The 25,045-nt window shown below is 41.3% G+C and overlaps 3 protein-coding genes across 3 annotated transcripts; all 3 read left to right on the top strand.

Annotated features, from left to right (window-relative positions):
* Positions 1-3,429: 3,429 nt before the first annotated feature.
* Positions 3,430-5,399, top strand: LOC108116278 (TATA-binding protein-associated factor 2N). Its single transcript, XM_017228065.2, has one exon. It carries the CDS (start codon positions 3,545-3,547, stop codon positions 4,841-4,843), a length of 1,299 nt encoding a protein of 432 aa, XP_017083554.1. The 5' UTR covers positions 3,430-3,544; the 3' UTR covers positions 4,844-5,399.
* A 1,440-nt stretch (positions 5,400-6,839) lies between these two features.
* On the top strand, positions 6,840-7,737 carry LOC108116249. Its single transcript, XM_017228039.2, has one exon. It carries the CDS (start codon positions 6,904-6,906, stop codon positions 7,441-7,443), a length of 540 nt encoding a protein of 179 aa, XP_017083528.2. The 5' UTR covers positions 6,840-6,903; the 3' UTR covers positions 7,444-7,737.
* Positions 7,738-14,478: 6,741 nt separating this feature from the next.
* LOC108116312 lies at positions 14,479-15,116 on the top strand. The gene has a single exon (XM_017228102.2). It carries the CDS (start codon positions 14,485-14,487, stop codon positions 15,109-15,111), a length of 627 nt encoding a protein of 208 aa, XP_017083591.2. The 5' UTR covers positions 14,479-14,484; the 3' UTR covers positions 15,112-15,116.
* Positions 15,117-25,045: the final 9,929 nt, after the last annotated feature.

Genomic DNA, 25,045 nt, shown 5'->3' with positions numbered 1-25,045 from the left:
CAGGGACTAGCAAACAGCCATCCACACATTCCACAAATGCAGGGGAATGTCTACATGAACATTTCAACTGGATGTACGAACTGAAACCATATTAAAATTTAGACACGTACACATTTTATTGCTTGTTATTTTGTGTGTCTGTGCGGCAGCTGCATAAACCTCCCACACCAACATAAAGCTCCTCACTTTCCTGGGTTTTCCGCCTCCATGCACAAATGGATCGAGAGTAGTGAGCAGTGTTATTCTGCCCGGGGTCATAGCCTCAACTTTTCTGACCAAGATATATCCAATGCCATCGGGCATTATATCGCAGAAGATAAGAAATTTGTAGTTGAGGACTATAATTAGGTTATAAACCTTCCCTAAAGGTTTAACTATATCATTTACAACTTTAAGAAACTAATAGTGAAAGCTTGAAAAAATCTGTAGATAAATACCATATAGCACAGAGTAACTTGAACCCTACGAGACATTGAAACCCCCAGTTGCACCCAAACCCCTTGCAGCCTACAATGAATGCATGTAATCTATCTCAATTAAATGTGTATTACATTTTATGAATATTGATTTCACAGCCAGTCGTGCGTCTCCGTTAATTGGACTTTGGACTGAATACTCCTTCAATAAGGTGAATACGATAGGAGGGTGGTTCTCGATATCCAATGCACCTTTCGATTCGTGTCAGTTTATTCAGGTAGATTGCTGAGCTGTGCTGCGTGTTTGCTTTGCTTCGGCAGGCAGCCAATTCATTAGGTGTTCCTCCACTCCAAACGGAGCGAAAGACAACATGAAAGCTGCAAAGTGTACCTGCGTGTGCTCACTGAGAGATGCTGATGAAGAGTCCCAATCCCATGGAACTGAAAATCCCTAAGCGCGACCTAGCCCATATCCCACTTGCAGCTTATATTCCGGGCCAATTCCTCCGCTGCGCTTTTGTCTTTTCAATTACGGACGAGCTTCAAAGTCAAACTTTTGTGCAATTATCCTGCAAGACAATTTACCCTGTCTCGATTTTTATGAGCGCACAAAGTTTTCAACGGAATAGGAACTTTTCCAGCAGCAACAGTTTTCATTTCGCTGCGGCCCTTGTTGTTTTCCCTTCAAGACAGTTGATTTTTAATTTCGTGTCGGCGGTTCCCAGCCACGTTGCTGTATTTCTCTGGGAAATTTTTGACGGGTTAAAGTAAAAGTTAGTTGGCAGCCAGTAAAGCTGTGGTGGAGATGAAGACGCTGACCTAATGAGCGTTGTATGCCCCCATCTCAGAAGAAATTGACACCCCGGCGAGAGCTGCTAATGAAGCCGGGGCATCCGTCCAGCACACCGGACACCGGAACCCGGAATCGGGCGATAAGGTCAGCGGACTTGGTCGTAAAAAGGCGAGCCATAAAAGCGAATTGTGGGTGAAAATGTTGTGTGAGCTGGCGACAAACGGGAAAGTTCCGCTTATCAAAGACGGCCGGTCTTGAGCTCGAAGGAAGGAGTCCTGCTCCGGGATATTAATAAACATGTCTTCAGTGCCCATGGTTCGTTGGCAGGGCATTATTCTTGCCTCCGCCAGTTTGGGGCATTTCTGGGGTTAATGTGGTGGTCATTAGTGGAGTAATTGGCTCCTAATTGGCTTGATGAGTGCCAGCCAACTTGATTGGCGTCGTTTTGTCATTAATCGTCAAAAAAGGCACCTACAAAAAATGTGACCTAAAGTAATCCGAAACGGTTTGGAACCTGGAAGGTCATATCTCTTTGAGCTTGTATTTTTATTTGCAGTCGAATGGCATTAAAGCTAAAAATTTTTTCTTCCGATTTTACCCCCCAAAATATCAGTATTTTGCCCGCAAAATATCAGACTTATTACATTTGCTTTCTAATCTGAAAAAGTACATTTTGGAGCCTTTCTCTTCAAAATTATTATTAATACCTCCTTGATCTTGTTTTGTAATTCTTAGTAAATCTACATTCATTGTTAAGAATATGCAAAATTTGGTTATCTCAGATTGTCTCCTCAAAGTCAAAGTCTTCTGTTCATAACTAAGCCAATGGAGATCCGAAAATAAAATGGCATATCTCGTTGAGCTTGTTTTCTAATTCATAGTCGAACTGCAATTACAGTTTGAATTGTCAAGTTTTGATCATTTTTTGAAAAAAAAGATTATGTTACATCTTATTGAAAATTTCAAAAATTGGTTATCTCAGATTTTCTCCTCAAAGGCTCAGTAGTATGCCCACAACTTAGCCAATAATGGTCCGAATATGGAATGCCATAACTTGTTGGGCTTGTTTCCTAATTCCTAGTCGAGCTCCATTCACAGTTTGAAATGTGAAATGTGGCCCATTTTTTTGCAAAAAAAGGTGATGGTACCCCTTATCAAAAATGAGAAATTTGGTTATTCCTTAACCCTTTACCCTTTATCGAAAATGCAAAAAGTGGTTATCTCAGATTTTCAGCTCAATGTCCCAGTATTATGTCCATAGGTAAGTCAATAATGGTCCAAATATGGAATGTTATAACTCGTTTGTTTTTAATGTCTAACAGATCTGCATTAAGCTCCGGATAAGTGGATTTTTTTAATTTTTCGCCAAAAATGTACGATTATTTAAGATTATTTCCAAAAAGTTTAATTTTCTTAACCAAGATTACCCCTTTGAGCATGTTTTGTGGTTTCTATTCCACTTGCACTTAAGTTTACTCACTTTTTTCTTTTCTTTTAAGATGTCCATCTTATAATGAATTAATCTCTTAAATCGATTTCAGGTGCTTTTCCTTACTAGCAGTGAATTGTAATCAAACTTTGCTGATTAAAGTGAAAATGCGCAAAAATTATGAATCAATTTTCCTGTAGAGGGCAAGCGAAGTGCAAAGTCATCAGTGAACTGAAAAAGTGGCTGGGTCTGAAGCGCTGCTTCGTCCAGTATTAGCCGCCAATCACGTAAATTTGCATAGTTCCCTGGCACTTTTCTCTACGGGTTGGTTGTCTATAGGTGGAAAAACTAGGTCAAATCCATAAAAAGGTGAGAGATGTAAAAGAACGAAGCATTTGTATATCAACATTGGCATTTTTACTTCGGTTATTAATACATTTTCACTCAATAAATTCCATGTAATTGAATTAAATTTACGAAGGGTGTCTTTTTTTGTTATTTTTATTGCCACAATACGGTTTTTATTTTGGTTTTCATTTGTTATTTTGGATTAATCCCTCGTGTGTATTATATAATTGGGAAAATTAATGTTATTGTTAAATTCGACACATTACAATCTTTGAATAAAAAGTAAAATAAATAAGTTTTTAATTTGTTTGAATATTTTATTTAATATTGTTTCTGTTGTGAGTTGAGTTGTGCTAAAAAAATGAAGTCTTAGTAGGCTAGTGGACAAGCTTTCAAAGAATCGAAGATCTGGAACTCAGTTCATTTTTTTATTCGTAGTCTCTTGGATGTTATCAAAGATTTCAGTAGTTTTTAATATTGTAAAGGAATCGGTTCGTGTTTGATCAGCAGTAAAGGCCCCGCAACCAGGAGTTTTACAAATACTTTTTTTTACCTGCAATGGAAACTACGGCAGCCAGCGTGGTTTACGCCAATCCGTTTTACGCTCAAAATTACTCTAGCAACCAGGCACAGTCACAGCTCCAGAATCCGCACCAAATTTTCCATTCTAATTATATGATCAGTTCTGAACCTAATTCAGGATTAGAACTGGGGCTTGGATCTAGTCTTAATCCGGAAACGAGTCCACAAAGCGTTTTCAATGACATCTACCGCTTTGAGAACGGTGGCGGCGATGCCAGCGGATCATTGATGCTTGGCCAGGAAGATGACCATTTCTGTGGTGAAGAGACGCCTCAGTCGACATCAATATCGCCCTCTTCATCTATGGTGGCTAGCACCTCATGCTCATGCCCAACAACATCGGGAGAGTCGCTAAACCTGGGCACTGATCAGGAAAGAGATGTGCAGCTAAACCAGTGTGATATGGTGGAACGGGGAGAGATGACGACAATGGATGATAATCGGGAGCAGGATGGGGATCAAAGGATTCCATTCTTACCCTGCATGGGTGGCAATACGTCTTATATGGTGTTTCCACGCACGGCAGCGGACTATATGCCTCGACTAGCACTACCGCGACATCCTACCTATTTAAACATTGGTCAGGAACAGTACATCATTCAGCCAGAAACGATATTTGTTCTGGGAATGCGCCTTAATGTGACGAAGAACGATATAATCTTATTCTTTGGAAAATTGGGCCTTATCAGGATGGACGAGGCCAATAACAAACCCAAGATTTTCGTCTACAAAAACAAGATGACGGGTCGCTCCAAGGGCGAAGCAACTATTACCTACGTAAGTTCTTTCTCAGCACAGGCGGCGATCAGTTGTTTAAGTGGGGCGAAGTTCATGGGTCAAACACTCACTGTCCTTCCTGCCTACCTGTCCACCCGGAGAGGAAGTGTCCGCTACAGTTATCCTCGGGAAATGAACACTCCAGAGAATCAGCGACGCCAGCGTGCCCTGAGATGGAAGCCGGCCAGCGACAATTGGGTGTGCATGCTCTGCAGAAACAGTAACTTTGTGTGGCGCTCCTGCTGCAACAGATGCCGGGCTGACAAGCTAACTGCTAGCCAAGATCAGGGAGCAGGTACATCGACCGGAGCCAGTAATGCTCGCCGCTGGCGGCCTCAGAAGAGCGATTGGCCCTGTGGTTTTTGCTTCAATCTGAACTTTTGGTACCGGGTGAAGTGCAACCGCTGTCATGCTGCTCGTTCCGATGGTCCGCCCAGCTCCGAAACGGAGGAGAATGATACTTGGGAACTGTTACTCAACCAACCCAATCCAGAGTAGAAGGAGCATTTCCCTCTATCTACAGAGATATCTGCGTCCGCGTTTGTATCTGTATCTGTTTGTATATACTCATCTGTTTGTACGTGTCTGTTGTCGAACGACAGTTCTACTTTCCTATCCTGCTCCTTCAAAATTTCAAGTGATTGAAACACGCATTGGAACGTGGGACTCATAAGCAAACTCATCTTCTATATATATATTCAACAAAAACCTCAAAATTCCAGTTAATGTCTCTCATAAAAAGCAGTTCAATACAATCATATATCCCCGCCGAGCCAGTCTTAGCCGAAGAGCCCCCGAGATTGTGGGACAATGCAACCTGCTGAATGGTAATCCACTTAATCCGGGTAACTGAATATTTTACCCAGGCACAAAAGGCAGCCGGACCCGGACCCGGACTCGGACCCACCTGGCTAGCTCTAAACGTTTAATGAATTTATTTACTTTCCCGACGCCTGCAGTCAGTGGCTCATTGGCTCTGTGGAACTGCACTGAAAATATCCGAAATATCCATTTATATGTAGTCTAAATTGTTTAATAAAGTTTGTCTTCTTTTCAAATATTTTATTAAATTTATATTTATTTTATATTTTTTATACTTTAACAAGTTATTTTGAACATGAATAACATTTGAAACTTTATCAACGAACTTAGAAAACATATTTAAAAAATATTTTCAAATTTAACTAGACATATTTTGCTCTGATTAACCTTTCTCCAGGTGCACTGGTATCAAGCCACTTGAAGCCATGTCCCACAAACCCTTGGCTATACCCTCCTCTACCTTCCTTTCTTGTCATGTGATTTAATCAAACTTTGCGTCAGCCAAATCTGTACCACAACAGCTTGGGTGGCTGTGGCGGCAGGTTGCAGTTGCTCTTTTGGCTGCATCCGCAGTTGTGGCTGCCTTCGTCCTTCATCCTGCCTCCTGCCACCAGCCACGCCTCCTGGCTGTTCCACCTGTTCAACAGAGGCGGCGCCAGGTAGACTTTGTGTTGTGAATTTACTTTGCACTTTCTTCCACACGAGCGGAGAAGGCATCTGGTTGGAGCTGTGGGCCCGAAGTCTATAGTCCATCGTCCACATCGTCCGTTGTGCTGGTCTGCCGCCTGCGGGGTATTTGCGTAGCTGCAGGTGTTGTTCCTCCCTCCTTTTACCTATATACCCAAGACCAGGCCCCATACCCACCACCTGGTAAACCACCAAGCCCGCCCACAGTGTCGCCGATTTAAGTGGCAGCCGGGGAGTAAATGCAATAAACACCATTAGCTGCAACGACTCCGTTGGTCGTTGGTTTGCCTGGTTTTCGCCCAGTTTTCCTATGGCCAGGATAAGTTCACTTCAAACGGGGCCATCAAGGTACGAGTTAGTTTGAAAATGGTTTGGGGGCAAAAGGGAGAAATGTTGCCGCATCAAAATGCAAACGCGAAAGGCGAAAAGAGTCTTAAGTGAATTGAATGGAAAACTTTCAAACTGCGGGCGCCATCAAGTTTTGGTGCAAGCGGGTGGCAGAAAGTTTCTGAAGTCTGATTTGTTTATAGTTTTCAAGATTGTCGACTTTTTGTGACCCATTTTAGCCTTTACTTCAACATAATTAGACTAACTTCGTTTTGACTTGGCTATTGGGTCAGCCATTAGTCATTTATTATCTACAAAATTTTATTTTCATTTATTTTTAGGTCAAAGCGGATTTGAATATTGAAAGTTTTAGTGAATTGAATTGATTGGCATTGCTGATGATAATCCTGATCTTCATGTTTTTCATTTTTTTTAGCTTTCAATCAATAGATTCTGCGCTGATTGGCAAAAATGCAGTTTTATTTTTGCATGTCTATGCTGATTGATATTTTTCTTTGATAAGGATAACAAAAATAAAATGTTGATTGATTGAAGTTGATTAGAGGTAAGGATAGCATATTCAAATTATATGTGCAAGTAGGCCTATGAAAAAACTTAACTTCATTTAATCAGACAAAACGTATACAAGCTACAAGCAACAACCATAAACAAATAACAAGCAAAAACACTGGAACTATAAATGAATATATACCAAACACACGATGAAGAAGGAATATGAGAATTTCACAGAAAGTGAAGTTGCGCAGGAAAGGAAAACCCTAAGTTTCACAGGAAAAAAAGTTTTGACCAAGGAGAAAGCGAAGTCTAAGAGCGTATTCCACTTTAAAATTGGCTTCGAGAAGCATAGTGTTCAACAGGATGAAAGGCTGTTAGCTAATCGCGAATATGGCTTGCAAGCTGTCAAAGGTACGAATACTCCATATCCGAAGAGGTCTAAGGGGATTGATTCAGAGGTACTGAAGGCAAGACTCGAAGCAACAACCAGCTCATCCGTAAACGTTTTCGATCCAGTGCGACATGAACCATCACATTCGACCCAAACTTTCCATATGAAACGGAAGCTTTTTGACAAGGGGGAGTTCACCATCTGCAAAGGTCGAAAAATGAGCGATGTTTACCATCCCGCAAAGCGATCTCAGGAAACTGTTTCTGGTCCGGGCCACCGAGGAACAGCCAGAGAGAGCAATTTCAATGAAGTAAGGATCTTCTGCGCTGAAAACAACATAAAATTAGTTAGTTAGTGATTCGTTAAGAAGCAACTCTGCTCCACTGCATTTTCTTTTGTTGTCATCGAATTAAGTGGAGGAATTAAATTCAGGAGTCGGGACTTCCATCTTCGCATCTCCACTAGCTGTCTCTCTTTTTGTGGTGTCACTCACCGGCGATAAATGATGCCAAGTGCAGCGGAAAAACCGGAATGCCAGTGAGAGTGCTGATGTGAAGTGTTCTGACTAGAAGATACCCGCTACTCATATTACTACTTTACTCACTCTTCCTACTTCAAAGCGTTTGACAGAGAATTAAACTTATTTTGCAGAGAACTTTGGAGTTTTAATATAATTTACCAGATTTTTAGAATGTATGGGGTTATACTTTATTTTTCTTTTTTAATTTTCTACATTATTTATTATTTCATTTCATTTCATTTTTTAATCATGTATGAAACATTTTATTTTTTAAAGGAAGCTTTAAAAATGTTCCTGATAAATTTCTAAGTTTCTTCTTTATAACGAGTACCTTTTCGCTTTTCCCGCAGACGTTTCTTTCGCAAAAATCCACTCAACTTCACCCACATCCTGGCATCCTGGCATCGCAGACACCAAAACTACTCCTTTCGCCTTTCAGCTTCTGCGGTTCATTGTACTTTACGAGCATTTTCAGCGTGCTAAGCTCGCGACTTCCGCGTGTTTTTGCTCTATTCCGGCTGCCATTTTGTTGCGTTTTTCCATGGGTTTTTCCCGTTATCCAGCTTTTCATCCATTGTGCGACCGGGCACGTGCATCGAACAATAGCTGAAGAACGGTGTGAGCTACGGCGCTGAAATGTTTGGCTATGAATTATGGCAACATAGATCGACACACCGTTCCTAAGCCCAGATTGGCGTTGGTTGTGACAGTCTCCAAAAGGTTCGCTGCACTCGCGTATCGCGTATACGCAACGTTTTAGTATTTGGTTTCGGTTTCTAGCTGTCATATTGCCAACGACACGCCAGGGAATCCCCCGAATTCTCCTCGACTAGCTCAACCGACTGTCTTTTTCGGTCTGCGGTTGCCCTTTCCTGCACCTCCCCCTCTCCTCCCCTTTCAGCGAAAAGTTGGCCGGACACAAAGTCACACAGAGCCACCGACCAACACAAAAACGGATACCCTGACAGCTGTTCGTGTTTTTCGGTTCTGGCCAAAAACTGCAGAGAGCAAACAGCAAATTGGCAAAGGCCGTCACATTAGCGCCATTTTCCACTCTGCGGTCATAATTCACTGAAATTAATTGTCGCATTCGAGTTTTGTGTGCGCGGTCGCGCTGTGAACTTTGGCGGCTATTTTTCTGGTTTTCTATTCTGGGCTCCGATTTCCAAAGTCCCTGGGGTGCTGTAAATATCCTTCGGCTGGCTTCTGTTTAAGGTTTTTGCTGCTCAAGGAGTTCTATATTTGTTAAAGAGCTAAAAATTTGCGCGAACATTAAACGATTTCTTAAATCAAAGCCTTCCACTTGAGGAACTACGGTGGCTTGCCAAAAAGTATTTGGCCAGATCTTAACAGCCAGGCTAAATGCCAAGGGTTTTTCGTTGATGTTTTTGGCCAGTAGTGTCCGCCAATGCATACCCCACCTAATTTCTAGCCAGCCAACAAAAATAAAAAAGAAAGAAAGAGGAAAATTATGCAAAACATAATAATAAAATTTAATAAAAAATACCGGAGCACGCGTAAGTGGGTCGGGGGAATCCCTTGATTGTCCCAATGTGTAACGGGTCCTGCTAATGCTGCAACATTTTATGCAAATACTTTTTGGAGTGGCCCCGGTCCAGAGAGGACCGGAGATTTTTGTACCCGGCCCTCAAGCATTCAGGCTCAACAAAGCGCTTCCCGGTTTCGCCGCTGCCACCGCCAGCTATCTTTATCAGGTATTTGTTTATGCAGCTGCCAAGTCGAGGCTTATTTTATTACATTTCTTTGGGGGACTTCGTCGGCCGGGTACCCGAACCGTTGCCATTTATACAAATGGCTTTTGAAATAGGCAAATAAGTACTTGGTAAGTAAATTTTGGGCACCACCTGCTTACCTTCAGGGGCGTAGCGTCAATCGGCTGGAGATGGCACATAAAAATAAGTCGAGGGACAACGATGTCATTCAAGGACTAAACAAAAAGTTCGAAACTTTGCTTTGTTTTATTCGTTTCGGGTTATAAAATGAAACGAATGTTGGCAAACTTCAGACTTCAGTTTTGAAAGTCGGCAAATACGCGCGCACCATCAGCCACGCCTATTTGGGAAAGGCTGAGCCGTGGGTGGAGTTGGTGGTTTTAACAATGGGTATGAAAAATACCCTTTGCCGATTAACAATCATCTTCAAAATCATCTAACCAATAAAGTGAATAAATTAATTCACTTATTTAAACTTAAATCTTTTTTTTAAATGTTATTGAAAACGAAAAGTCATTCTAATATACCTGTAGTAATTGAAAATTAATCTATATCTATGGCAAGATTGCTATTCAAATCACTACCGATATCCTTGGAATCTTTTTATTGACACTTTAAATCCGCTTGCCATATTTTCTTTCACCAAATCTATGGGCTTAACCCACAGTAAAACCACTGTCGATCTGAACGCCTCCGGAAACAATAAAAATGCCGCGCTCACAATGCGCCCAGAATAAAAAGTGCTTATTACGGCGTATAGTTGACTACGGCCCTTTGTCGGCAACAGCGGAAGCTTCGGCAACAATTGAAATAAATGAATTGGGCGAAAGGATTGCTGGGCAAACATAAAACGGAATTACTGACGGGCCACATGGGAAAGGATTTGGGCCGATTACGGATTAAATTTTGATATTCCAATGCGAAATGCTGAGAAAGCTAAAGGGAGCCACTTTACAGCTCACTCATCATTGTTTATGCCGCCACAAAATTCCTCAGAGGTATTAAATCAAAATTGAAATAAAATCGGTAATAAAAACAAATGCCAACTTAAAGAGTTTTATATAAAATATACATATATATATATATATATATACTGTGTTCCTGTTGTGGTGGGGACACAACTCACAACTAAGCCAATTTTCAGAGCCCACCGACTGGGAGGCCAGAGAAGCTGGCACCTATTTCAAACTCAATTAAACACGAAAAGGCCAGAGAGTCGACATCCTAAACCCCATTTTCCAACCCCATCCAACCATTCCCTCCCCGGTTTTTCATTCGGTGTGTCATGAAATTCTGCACGGTGGACACAGCTGTTCTTTATGTGGGTACCACCGATGGTGGGTGAGTGAGTGAGTGAGTGAGTGGGTGGGTGAATGGTGGGTTTATTGTGAATGCAGTCTGCCTGGGTGGATTAAATATTTGAATACAGTTGTTGCCAGCGTGTCCCGGCTGGATGTTTCATTTTGATCTCATTTAAAGGGCTTCAAGCCACCCATGTTCTTGGGACTCTAACTAAATAAAGAGCTTTGGTCAGTGCCGAAACTTTTAATTTAAGTTTCGGCAGTCTTTAACCTTGTTAGTCAGAAGATTCGAACTCCAGGGGTTTGTTAAATTTACATGAAAATCAATAAGGTAAGGGAATGCAAATACCTTCCTTGGACAAATTTTAAGTTATCCCAAATGGATTTCACAGAGAATTTTAGCTTAGGTTCTAGGTTCTGGGCTTATAATATTTAAAGTACATTTACCCGTATAATAATATATATTAAGGCAAAGGAATATTTATTTTATTCTGTATTTATCACGAAAATGACAAAGTTGCTTAACTTAAAAGACCCCTTTAAGCCTATTTCTGCGGTAAACCATTTTATGGTCCAGGTTACTATCGATTTGGCTATCCTTTGGCAACAGAGTTTAAGTTCCCAAGGCAAAATCAGCAAGATAAGCAGAGACAACTCAACATCAACAAAAAGCACACACACACACACACAAACACAATTGCCGATTAGAATGTTTGCTGTGTTCCGGTCATTTGCATACATTGCCCATATTTGGGGCATGGCAAACAACCATATAGAGATTCGGACACGTGGACACCTTTTTGACCCATCAAGCTTTGCATTTAAATTCGGCAAGTGACCCGCATGGTGACCATGCATAATTAGAGCCAGTTTGGGGCCTTGTTATGTCCCAAATATTTGGCTTGTAAATTGATTTTGGCTCTGAAGTTGTTAAGCATGTGTGAAGTCCGACGTCAAGATCAAGGATATCAGGAAACAAAGAATTTACAAATTCATCAATGTCAATGTCGTGCTCTCCCTCTGTAGAGTTCTCGTCTGTTCTGTTTACCCTTTAAATTTGAGTCATAAATCAGTTGAAAAATCATTTTAAATTTATTGAAATATGATAAGGCTTATATTTAATAGTCTGTTTAGTTGGTTAAAATAAAACAAATTAACAGTTCTTTTGATATTCAAAACACGTTTCCATATTTAAGTATATAAATTTATGAATAAACATATTAAATATTAAACACAATTAGCTGATATTCTAATGGTCGATTTTATATTGTTTTTCCTTTTTTTTAATATTTCCTTTTGTTGCACGACAATCATCAATTCAACCTGATTGCCAAATACACCTGTTCAGTGATGGTTTTTATAGCCTCGAAACACTGAACAATTCAAATGGCTTTGAGTCAACGAACCAGCAATGCCACTCTCACTCTGATTCCCATCCGTTGGCCAATTCCCTTACCATTCCGATTTCTGATTTCCGATCCCAATGCGAAACTGTCCTATTGCTGACCATTGCGCTTTGGAGCGGAAAGCTTGCCAATTATTGTGTGCAAAGTCCATAAATAATATGGCTGGCATTGATGCAAGGAATGGATGTGATGTGGGTGTGGATGTTGGATGTTGAATGTTGAATGTTGGAGATTCACGAAGAGCTCCAAATGATGCCACTTGCATTGAGTGGTGCTGCTTCCTGCCCTGCTACCAATCTCATATACATTTATGTCGCCCGGCCTCCCGGAAGGCAGCTGCTGTTTCGCCTGGCTTCTACTGGCTTCAGGAGCTCTGTGTTTGTCCCCGGCACACATTTCGAGTGTTTTGTTTATGTGGAGCACACATTTCCAGCTCAAGACATGGAGCCGTCGTTTGCATAATAATTTAACTCATTACCCACAGCCATCTCTATCTCTGTCTCCATTTGCTTCTGCTTGTACTCCGGCTCCGGCTGCTGCTCCTTATCCTTTTGGGGACAGAAACTAAATAAGCATAAGTAAGACACATTCATTTACCAGACGAGTTCTCCTCCTCATCTTAGGTTGCCAAAGGATTTGCGGCACCCTGCAGCACTAACGAGGTAATTTCGAGGCTCGACGAGGTCAAGATGTGACGACGACACTTGCTAAATCCACCATCCAGCCACCACCCATTCCAGCTAGTGATGAATGCATTTCTGTTTGGTGCGCTCATTACCCATACGACACGTGCGCCCGTCTCCTAAACGTTCTGCCATTTAAATAGTTTCACAGCCCAGAAGCGCTTACCTCTGCAAATGGTTATTTGGCCTGTCAACATAATTGATTTGGCTTGCCATTCGAATCGATAACAAGTCGCCTTGGGGGGGGGGGGGCTGTATACCAATCGATTGGCAACTTTTACTTGAAATTTGCATATTCGTTAGCCCGAGGTTCAACACTACAGCAGGTAACGATGCACATAAAGTGCTGCAGGTGAAAGTTTCGTGGCCTCCGGTTGCGGTTCTTGCTCTGCCACCAAGTTTCACGTTGCCGCATTGTATTGTCCAACTTTTTATTGCCTTCGCGGTGCTCCAGTTTCGGGAATGGAAATGCTAAAAAAAAACTATGGATAAATTACTTCTCTTAAAGTAGTTTTTTAATCTACTTAAAAGTGGTCTTCAAGAGTGCACTACTTCCTTTTTTATGTTGCCACAAAATTTACGTACATATTTCATTAATGTTTTTGTCCATTAAATAATATTTTGAAAAATATGTTGCCATGAATCCCACAGGTTGAAGGTTATTTAAATAGATAAGAAACCATGTTCTGCCATGTTTGATATCTATGAAGCAAAATCATTTAATCGCCCGTTTAATAAATAGCTCTGAACACAATACATAGTCTAGACAGAAGAGGAATGGAATCAGGAATTCAACTAGTTTTTCCTTTTTATGCGTTTCCTTTTTTTCACTTTTTTTTCCCAGAGTGGGAATATTCTTGTACATTTCGTGCTGATTCTCGCTTTTCTCTAATCTCTCCCTCTATATCGTAGTTTTTTCTCGTTTTTTCTGTCCAGGTCAGTGTCGCCACCCAAGAGGATTCACATCCTGGGTATCTGTTTTGTTTTGTCTTTTTCTTCACTTATTTTTTCGTCTTCATCCCGGGCTACGCCTTTTTCGAGCTCATCCCGCATTTTCCGCTGCTTTTACTCCGCAGTGCCCGATGCAACGGCAATTCACTTAACTTACTCAAGTCGTTGAGGGCATAACTTCCGCTCCGCATTCCGGCAAAAGACCCAATCATCCCGCCACTCCGTTTACTGTCTTAATGCCAATGCTGGCACATTCCTTGGCAATCCTCATACGCATTTCGCAATCCTTTTCCCTTTAGTTCATGCAATTGTGCACTTTACTTACGTTACTTTACTTTACTGTATGTGAGGTTGCTTAAACTAGTTGGATTACTTTCGACTATAAGCAGATTGTAAGTCGAAGTCGTATGAATGGGGTAAATATTTACACTGCCACCGAGAATGCCAGTGTGTTTTATCTGCTATTTAGTATTAAAAACTTTTAAAATATCTTCCAATTGACCCAATTTTAAATCGTATAAATTTATATATAAATTAATTTCAATTTTCTGTATATGTTCTTAGTAGATCTGTGAAATGTTCTTTAGGTTGCACTTTGGCGCCGGTCTGTTTCATGGTCGTTAGTGAAATTGGTTTAACTAGATCAGTGAGTTGCCACCAAAGTGCTAATTGCACTGGATTCGAACCTTAAAAGCATCTTTGGCCAAGGCAAACAAGCCGCCGCCAGAAGAAAGTGAGTGAGTTCGGGTGTGAAAAAGCATGGATCAGTTCTCAAATAATTCTCGAGCTGAACGGAAGCGAAATGAGACTGGAAGCTGTGACGATCTTTCTGGTTTTCTTGTGCCTTACCTGGTTGCATTTGTGCTCCGGCGGGGGTCACCTAAAACGCTTGAGCAGATCGCTGATCTTTCCACCGACAAGTCCAACGCGTGTGCAGTTCATCGGTGGCATTGGTATACCCGTGGAGAACCTTCACTATGAATCAGTAACCGAAGGTTATGTGCTCAAGGCGGAGTACTATCTGCCGACCAACTCTACAGAGATTACTCGGGTCTACCTTAAGCCGCAGGCTATTACTGGAAGGGAGAAGGAGTCGCCGTATGGGGCAGTATACCGCTGGATTATATACCGAGGCATTGAGATGGTCATTGAGAACATTGGTTTGCCAGGAAGAAGTTGTCTTCTGCGACTAATTTGTGAGCACGCTGCACTGCCGCTGAACCATGAAAGTGGATTGTTGGGTGAACTCATGGATATAGTTCTCACGCCCTCGAGTTCTGTGGACGAATTGGGACAAAGTTCGGATCGGGAGTACCACACATCGGAGCACTATGGCAAAAAAGGAGGAGACTGCGAGGCGGCCTATGCAAGTAGATGCAAGAAGTCGCCAATGGAACTAATCAGTCTACTGCTAGAAGTCAATGAATAAATCGTTTATCCGCAAGAACAAAGAACTTTCGTTTCCAATTTGAATGTCAAGATTTGTTTGTTTTGGCCGCAAACCCACAATCACGTGCTGCCGCAATTAGGGTGTGACAATTACAAAGTTGATAAACATTTTAATTAGTTTGGCGCAGTGGCTGCGTGATCTGCCTGGCAATCAGCATCAATTGTAATTAAGGTAAGGACACGCTGGCTGACACGGCGTATGCGTAATGTGTGAAATCAACATGCAAACAGGATCACCAGTGTACTTAACTCGCTTAAATTTAAATGGCAAACACAATTTGCCTGAATTATGTGACGCACCAAAATGCGACTCCGTCCGAAATTTACGGCTTTCTCATTAAGTAATCCAGGACACGTATGTGTAGGACGCCTCCTAATGGGCTTAGTGAATTTTGGACAGTTCGAAATAGTAGATGGGAGCAGGACAGCCCTGAAATAATTACACACATACACACATTCAATGAAACGCGACCGGAATCAAGGGAGGCGGAATCTCCTGTCCGGCGATTGCTTCTGGCATTTCAATGCCAGAATGTGGAAATGAGTTTAATATTAATTAACAGCACGTCAACGCGTTTAGCAGGCGGAAAACGCAACCCAACCATAGGGTTTTGGTCATTAGTTTAACGGTCTTGTGTTTGTTTTTAAACATTTGCCCACTGGCCTTTCATCTGGCACTGAAACTTTGCAAATGCCATAGGGCCGAGTCTCGGCCATAAAAACAACTCTATGAAAATAATATTCTTGAAAAGCAACGGAGTGGGGTCGGTCAGTTTGGGTCCATTTGTCTTCAATTTACAGCTGCCCCGAGGCCAGTATGTGTGGTAAATTATTTAGCAAATGCAAATGCAATTTTTCAGCTCGATGCGGACATTGTTTAGCCCGGAGCTGGGACTCTCTCTCTCTCTGTCTTCTATCAATGGATGTTTTCCTTATATATCTCAGAATAATAACTGAGTGCCAAAGCAAATATGTTGTTTGACCCTAGAAAAAAAAAACAAGGGTAACTAAAGAAAAACTCTTTTTAGCTCGAGCTATTTATTAATATTTCGTTTTAACATCGCCTCAGGGCTGAGTTCACACATCCTAAGGTATTCACTTGAAAATTCCTCTGTCCATAAATTCTTCAACAATTTTCGCCAACAAAGCTGACATATGAGGCGTTTCCTGTCCGGTTCAACTCCACGCTCCTTTAGGTCTGAATATGCTAACTGCAATCCTTTCGCACTAAACATAATTTAAAAGGCCGGAACTAACCGAGGGAGCCACCTCGTATCGAAGGACTGCCGTTTTGTAGTGCTGAATTTATGGGCAAATGTGGAGATAAACTTGCTGTCATTTATCAACGAGCCATTGCCGGATTGGAGTCCAGCTCCTGCTGAGTGAGTGGGCCAAACCGGCCGGGTGCCGTCGCCTTTTGAAAACATTTTGACTTGAAATGATTACGCCAAAAACTCAACAGATAAAACCCGGAGCACGGAAGCGACCATAAATCAGTAAGTAAATGTGACTTCCTCGGCCTGTGAGTTGGACTTGCACTTTGGCGCTGTGTGCACACGATGCCAATGATGAGCCGGGAGTTGAGGGACAGTAATGTGGAAGTCCGGGTTGGGTCTAAGGACCCTCGCTCGAGTGTTGAATGGACGAAGGTAACTCTACCAAATTGCATTGGAACGACGGACGGAGTTCAGCTCCACCGTAGATTGGCAACATTTGATGGCAAAAGTTACGTTCGCATTTATCTTTCGAGCAAGTGTCACTTGTGAGTTTCTTGAACCGCAGCCAAGTCCGGAGAACTGTGTCCGGTCGTAGAGGCAACGGCACCACATCCTGCCAAGCAACAGGAGTCCTGCAGCTTTCGCTTTAAAATGGGTTTCCTGCTGATGGCCAATGAACAGATATTTTCCCCCAGAGTTCCAATAAGCAGCTGTTATATCTCGGGTTTAATTGTTGCAAAATAGCAATAATCTTATTGACTATTCAACAGTATCTGGACTTAAGCATAATGGGGCATTGGAGCAAATAATTCTAGTCTTGGCAAAGGACAATAGCCTTTATCGGATTAACTAGATTATTTAAGAAGTTTATTCAAAAGAACCTTATGCGAGACATGCAATCATAAGCCATAATTTGATTTCATGAATCTTAAACCTTTGAAAAACAAGTTTATCCTGACATATTTTCTCTGCTTTCAGACTGCAGGCAAATAAATAGATATTTAATACTCAAAATTTGCCTTAGCCTAAGCCAATATAAATTTAAAATCCAAATTCGAACAGGTAATTTTCATGGCTCCCTAGCCACCATCAATTTAATTTCTGTTGAATTTCCAAAGCACACGCCAATCTGTATATTTGACAAATAACTTGCTTTACCTCGTTGTTAATGTTGTTCCACCGATTTAGTACCAAAATTCCGCATCGCTAAAGCTCTTCATCACTTGACAAATTAGCTGACTTGGTCGCAGTTGTTGTTATTATTATTGTTATCGTAAATCGTGGGACTTCGCCTTACATCAGTTTGATTTATGTGGCGTTAAGTAATCATAATTTATGTTTAGCTTTAGACAAGAAACCACTCGCAAGTAACGTAAGAACGCTCTAGAATTTCCTTGCTGGCTAATGACTTAGAGTTTTGAGTTTGGAGTTCGTTGGCAGATATTGCAATTTGCATATGCACAGAGTCACAGAGCGCTGATTAGCATAATAAAGTGAGGAGGCATCCGTTGGCCAGGGATGTGCTGACTGTCAGTTGGCGGCAACACGTCGTATGCGCAATATTAATTATTCAGAGCGAGGCAAAGGCGCCTTGAATAAAGGACAAACGCACACACACACACACACTGAGACTCTAGACAAAACATAAAACAATGCGACACTTGTAGTCCTTTGCCCTACCTTCACTCCCTTTTTCTACTGTAAAGAAATTCAAAATAATTCTGAATTCCCTGCTTTGTATTTAAACGGGAATCCAGGGAACAAAACATGCCCCGGCAATAAACGAGCAATTTTTCCAAAATTACAAAAATGTGAGCAAACATTTTATTTGCGCTCTTAACTTGGCTGCCTAGCTAACGAAAGAAGGCCTCCTTACGTAACATTTATATGTACGCACACACACAAACACACACACACACAGACTGACATAAATCCTTGCCAATTCCATGAGATTCCAGTCGAGAAACGAGACTCTTTCTTTTTTCTTTGCCTTTTAGTTTATTTCGTTCATTTCATTCTCTTTGGAGGTCTTCTTTTGACTTTTTTTGTTGTTGTTGTTGTTGTTGCCGTTTTCTCCTTTTGCTGCAATGACAAGAATTTGAATAATTCGCCAAATGTGCCAAGTTGAAATGTTAAAATTCCCAACGACGCGTCGCAGCCTCAACGGAAGTTGGCAAGCGGCCGGGAACTTCCGGTTTGGCAAAAAAAAAACTGAAGTCACGACCCGCCAAATGATTGCAAATGAATGGTGGCTGGGAGATGTTCGAGAAAACGACGCCCACCAGGATGCGCGAATGTGAGAAGACTCCGCAGGATGCGACGCCTTAAGAACTTCTTGCTTAATGCATCATTAAATTTATAGCCCGAAAATTATTTAGCGCAATTTCGCTAATGTGTCACACCATAAAACAAATCACAAATGTTTATCCAACGAAAGTTGGCCTTTGTTAAATGCGCCAGACGTTGTTTATGTTTTATTTGGAAATTATTTTATAACCACATAATTAAAGGCAGAAGTTTGTTGTACAAAGTTTGTTAAAAAGTTCGTGGCAGGTTAAAAGATCATTAACGAAAAATATATATCACGTATAACCTTTTAATATAAAAGATCAAACTTATTGAACTCAAATTAAATTTATTAACATATTGTCACTTTAAAAGGTGAAGAATGAAACCTTATCCTGTTTGCCGAAGCCTTGTCTTGTTTTTAAAATCGTTGAACCTCTGCCATAATTTCCCCTTTTATTTCCACCATCTACATAAGCCGCTTCTTGATGACATGATTTCATGATTTCATGTTTTTCCAACTGTTCTCCGGCTTGAATGGCATGCGACGACAGCGAGTGCAGCCTGCAGGTCCTTCGAGTTGTCGAGAGGGTCCTGTTTTTCTCGCTTCTACTACTGCTGCTGCTGCCGCTGCTGTTGGTGCTGTTTTTTTCCACGGCCGTGTTGTCAGTTCGCCATTCTCGGTGTGATGGCTAAAGAATTTTTCAATAATCGAGCCATGCGCAAAAATGTATGAAGCCGTTGTGCCATTCCCGTTGGCCTCCTCTATTGAGGAAATTAATAACGCCATCGTGCTGGAAAATGTCGAAGCATCTTGCGCGTGGCATCCTTCCGGACAGTAGGCGAGGAGGCATAGCTAAGAATTTCGCCCCCAAGGACCAGGACAATTAATGAGATAAGTACGTCGGGGCATAGTTCAAGGGGTGCCGAATGAACCACAACTAATTTATTTTATTTTCTCCATTAGCAAACCGGGGCTTCATTCATCACATTTCTGCCCTTGTCCACTGCCGTGTACGGTAAGCCTGATAAATTCAACGATTTTGTGAGCCGTCAACGGCTTGTTTCTGCGTTGCATATGACACATTGTTTTCAACGTCAGAGATCCGCACCAGAAAAACCCAGAAAGCAATTAAATAGGCGACTTAACTACACTCAAAAAATGAAAAACTTGACTAACTTTATAACTAAAAGAAAGTGTTTAAAAAAGAAAACAGTACATTTTGTGGAATAGTCAAAAAAGCTAAAAGGTAAAGCTTTCAGTATGGCTTTGCTGATAAACAATCTATTTGGAAATCAAACTCTTTTTAAGTTACTTTCATTTTAATAAAATTTTAAATAAAAAGCCATACATCATATATAATTTATGGCAAAATTATGCAGTTGATAAATGATTACCCAAAATTAAGGCCATAAATTGCCCAGAAATCGTTCCAAACTTTTCCTTTTGATTTGTTGCCATTTTCTTCCATATTTGATTTCAAGTGTATATATATTATACACATTCGCATATGCATACACGTGCCATATCTTTGAGCATACACTCTAATGGGTGTTTCGGGATAATAATTTCCTTGAGCTGACGGCCACGGCAAGCGGGAATCCCCGGGCATTTAAGCGCCGCTCATTTATCACAAATTTCCCATTTACCAGCGACTTGTCCGAGTCGGGTAAAATTAATATGCGAAAATAAATTATCTGGCCAAATGAGCAGCGTTTACCGCAGCCGCCTAAAGGTTACGATGGTGCTCTGGCCAGAGGGGAATCCCATTTTCACACGCGATTTTTTTTGTATTCGACCAGGTCCAGAGGCTTTTCAGCTTCATCAGTCACAAGGAGAGCAAGTGCCTCAAAACGACTGGCAAATAATGGCCCATGGCCATTTGGCCAAGCAAGCAAATAAGTTCGAAACGCATACGATACCCTGGCCAGTCTGCAGGGTAATTGAATATCGGTCAAGTGTGAAGGAAGCGGGCCAGTCCACAAAGTGAGGACTGCTCACCCACATGGAAAGCGATAAAAACCCGACCGTAGTCCCTTTAAGGCGGCTTTAATATTTCACAATGGCTTAAAGTCTTACTACTACATAACGAAAAAAAAAAAACACTTTAATGGACGGGATCCGATTGTCGGAGGCAATCCGCGTTAAGGCTCGCTCACGTGCATTGCCTCAGATAATCTCCCCAACAACGAGCCTAATTTGGAGGCATTCATTTGGAAAATTAAAAATTAAATTGCTTGTCTCGCTGCTCCCGACGTGATATGGGGAATATTGTAACATTGGCCCGCAATAAATCTCATTAGCGAGCACAAAACATCAACGGCATGGGGCAGAACAAAAATTGAGGTCCTTCAAGGAGCTGTCGTCATTTTTGAATTGCTGTTGCTAAGCACTCAGTGATTAACAGTGAGCAGGGACATGAACATGACGAATTGATTGGATAAGTTAGTTAGCTGGGGAAAAACGTATTTCCAAAACCATCTCATATTCGTGTAAGAAGTTATCTATATCTCTTTGACAAAGCCAAAGTATCAATAGCATTGCTCACACAAATTGAACAGTATCGAGTGGCATTTCCTGTTTGAAAGCCAATCCCATATAAGCTTGTGAAAAAATAACAAAATTCCTCGCATAAACACAAAATGTGTATTTAAATCGCAACATTCCGTGGCAGTGAGAGTTAACCAACACAACCTCCTCGCCGGCAATCCATCATAAGCCTGTCAGCCGCAATATGCCAAGTGGTTGCGGTTCAGCAGCCCCAACCTTACACCATAACCCTGTTGCACCATATGCCGTATCACACACATGCCACATGCCAGCCGATGCGTTGATAAGATTATTGTATGAAGATATTCCGCAGAACGCAACACATTTGCATAGTAACACTGGGTGGCAGAAAAAGGCATTCGGTTGGTGTGGAATTCTGAATCGGAATCTATGACATGCCACGGGACTTGCCGCCGGTTGCACGTTTAAATTGTATTTTGTCGACTGCCATCTGCTCTGCGACGAGCTACAAATTTGCCAGTAAACACTCCAGAGAAACCTGGCAGCCGGAAAGCAATTCCTTTGCGCCGTGCGAGCCCCTGAAATATTAGCCTCGTTTTGCCAGAAGTCGAGTGCCCTACTCCACCTGCTCCTGCTGTGTGGGCCCAACTTTATGGCCTCTGATTGCATTTGGCTACCAAGGTAAAAATCACGTGGGGTATTGAACATTTTTCCCTTGAATCGTCTGATAAATATTTAAATATTCCCAAGATTGCACTCGTTTCTCTGAATTCACTTTACTTTCAGAAAGTGTAAATGATATTTGGACTCCAGATTTGGAGAGTGTTGCCTCGACTAGAGTCATGTTTTGTAACTGAGTTTGGGTTGTAGAAGTAACAATGTATTTTAAGTTTTAAAAGTTATGGCACTCCATACTCCTCCTTGCCGTATTTTGGCTAAAATACTGATATTTTTGGTAAAATTTTCCATTTTCAAAGATGTTTTTTACATATTAAGGCCCAAAAGGTACCCACTGAAGAAACATACAGTATTTTATTCAGCTGAAACATAGTTTTTTTTGGTTATTTTTTAAGCTTATATGCCATATACATGACATTTTTTTGGCTTAAAAAATATTCTGTTTAAAATGCCATTTGCTTGTGTATTTTATTCCAAGCTTAACGAGGTATGACATTCCATATTTTGCCCATTATTTCATATATTTTTATGGCCAAAATATGCATTCAACGAGGTATTGCATTGCACGTTATTACCATGGTTTCACATGTTTTTGTTCCAAAAAAAAAGGAGCATCATGTTTGAAAATTCAAGACCATTTTTTAAGTTCAATGGAAATTTTTGTAAAGCTTTCCCTTTAGCACACCCATTTGCTTTGACCCGTAAGCCAACTTCAAAGCCACACGCGGGCCAATAAAGCAAGGGCCAACTCATCGGAATATTGACGCCTGGCCTCTTAATTGCTTGGCAAACGTTCGCCAATTCATCGCACACCAGATCAGGAAATCAGGGAAATGGGGAAGGAAGGATGTTTTGGCTTTACCCTCGTCTAAAATAGATTCTTTTTTTTTTTGGCCGGCAGCTTCCCCTTTTTTTCTTTCATTCTTTTTTTTTTGAAGGACGAAATAGCATCCGCCTCCAATTAGAGTTCTGCTGATTTGGCGCACTTAGCGAGAGGCATGTGTTTGCACGCCTGGTTGGACATCGTCCATGTCGAGATGGTTGGTCGGTTGGTTGTAGGAACCCATTAAGATCATGCTCCATTAATTGAGTTCCCATGAAATCGCCCGGTCTTTGGGAATGGCACTTGTTACTGGGGCCGATTGGGGATGGTGTCAAAATTGTGCATGTTCCAAATGGTTTTTGGCTGTCTGAACTGCCGACAGCCCCCCAACTCCGCCACTGTCCTCCCATCAAATTAAGTTACACTTGCAAAAGCGCCAAAAGAATCGTGGCCAGAAAGTGGAGCAGGAGGGGAGCAGCATCCATTCGGGGCTATGAGAATTAAATATGCATGGCTATGTTTTGGAGCTCGATTGCCAAGTGGGGGAGTGAGTGGTTCATGGTTCGCCATGGGCCGTAATTGTAATTAGCTTCTGCAGAGAGGGCTCCAAACCGAATCGGATGAACAAAGGATCTAGGGGGCGTGGCAGATTTAGAGATTGCGGGCTGGAGTGTGGCCAGTGGGCGCGAAATCAGCTAAATCGGCTAAATGGGTTAGCAGTGGCGCCATTTTCCTGATAAAGGGCATAAATAATCAGCACATATTGGGTGTGAATGGGATTCAAACACAGAGCCAGGCTATTCCCTCTTCAGTTGAGCTGTGGATGGAAATATTTTCAACTTATATGGAAATTGTAAAAGCCATTGCATTTATATGGTTTTGATTTTGTTCCAGCATATACAATTTCCATTTTCCAACTTCTAAAATATTTTAAATAAATTCCTGATTATTAAAAGTTTAACGAATAAACGTTATGATCTGATAAGAATGATTAATTGCCGAAATTGTAAATGTTCCGTTTAAGATTAACATCGAACTTGCCATAAACGTAAAGCAATCATTTTTAGCTTTTCCACAGATTGTGCCTTTTAAACCTATCTTAGCTGTGCTTTCTAACGTTCTGTTGGTTATAATCCTTGGTCCGTTCGGCAAAAACTTTTTGCCAAGGTCTGGGGACCTAAATGAAGTTTGTGCCCGCACTTAACCAAACCGCAATAAATCAAAACACCTGGTGGTGGTACTTAAGGGGCATGCCACCCAGAATGTCAGCCCAACAATGGTGCGACATGAGCAACAAAACAGATAGCTGAGAAGGAAAACATTTATGAGAAAGGGTGACTCGAATTCAAATACCCTTGATTTTACTCTTTAAATTATGAAAATATAATAAAAATATTTCAACATTAATAAGAATAATTTATAATTTAATAATCAAATTTTAAATATTTATTTTATTCTAAGAATATTGTTAGTTATTTCTCTAATTTTCTAATTCACTTTTTTGGGTGTATTTCAAATTAATTTCTTAGTTTTTTATTTACTTGACTTCTCAGAAAATAAGCAACACCCTCAACCTAGGCAAAAACAATGAAGAAAGGCTAGCACCAAGCGAAATCAAAACTTTTATGGACCCACAAAAATAAACGAAACGGCCAAGAAGGCGATAAGGCTACAACAACAATGGCAACAACAGGTGTTCGACACAGATTCCCACGCTTACACAGTCTCAAACATACACACAAACACACACACACACACACACCAACCCACATAAACAACAGGAAATGAAAACGGTGTTGCCTACTTGCAGGCGCAGGTATTTTGAATGCTGGTTTGTATCCACGTCCATGTTCTGCATTTGTTAACTGCATTTATAAAGGACTAAGCAGAAGCACAAGCTACGCACTGTCAAGAAATGAAAAGTGAAAAACTTGGTAGCTAAAAAGTTTGAGGTCTAAGTTTTTTTTTCTCACACCTTTTGCGGATCGTAACGCAGAGGTTTCTCCCCACAGAATGCAGTTAAAACTTGCAGCCGCAATTCAATTAAAACTTCAATGTAATACCACGAAGTACACATCCCCATGAACATATATATGTTTGTACGTATGTACATGAGTGGGGCTCCTTAACGCTGGGATGACAGCAGCGTGCCAAGTGCCTAGGATGGCTTCAAACTTTGTTGTTCCCAACCTCAGCTGTCCTCGTGTAAACAAACGCCCTAAAATGGAGGGCTGGCGGTAAATGAGCAGTGGCTCTCCGGACTACGACGGACGGACCAGCAAAACAGCCGGCTTTGTGTTACCATACGGAAGGGTAACAAAAATGGGAGCGGGTATCACAAATATTATCCGCGCAGGCGCCCTGCCACAGATCCTTACCAGCTTATAAAAGCCGCTGT

The sequence above is a fragment of the Drosophila eugracilis genome, unplaced genomic scaffold (genome assembly GCF_018153835.1).
Source record: "Drosophila eugracilis isolate 14026-0451.02 unplaced genomic scaffold, ASM1815383v1 contig_367, whole genome shotgun sequence".
NCBI classification, from domain to species: Eukaryota; Metazoa; Arthropoda; class Insecta; order Diptera; family Drosophilidae; genus Drosophila; species Drosophila eugracilis.
The sequence above is the reverse complement of the archived record's forward strand: the minus strand, read 5'-3'. Positions and strand labels throughout refer to the sequence as shown.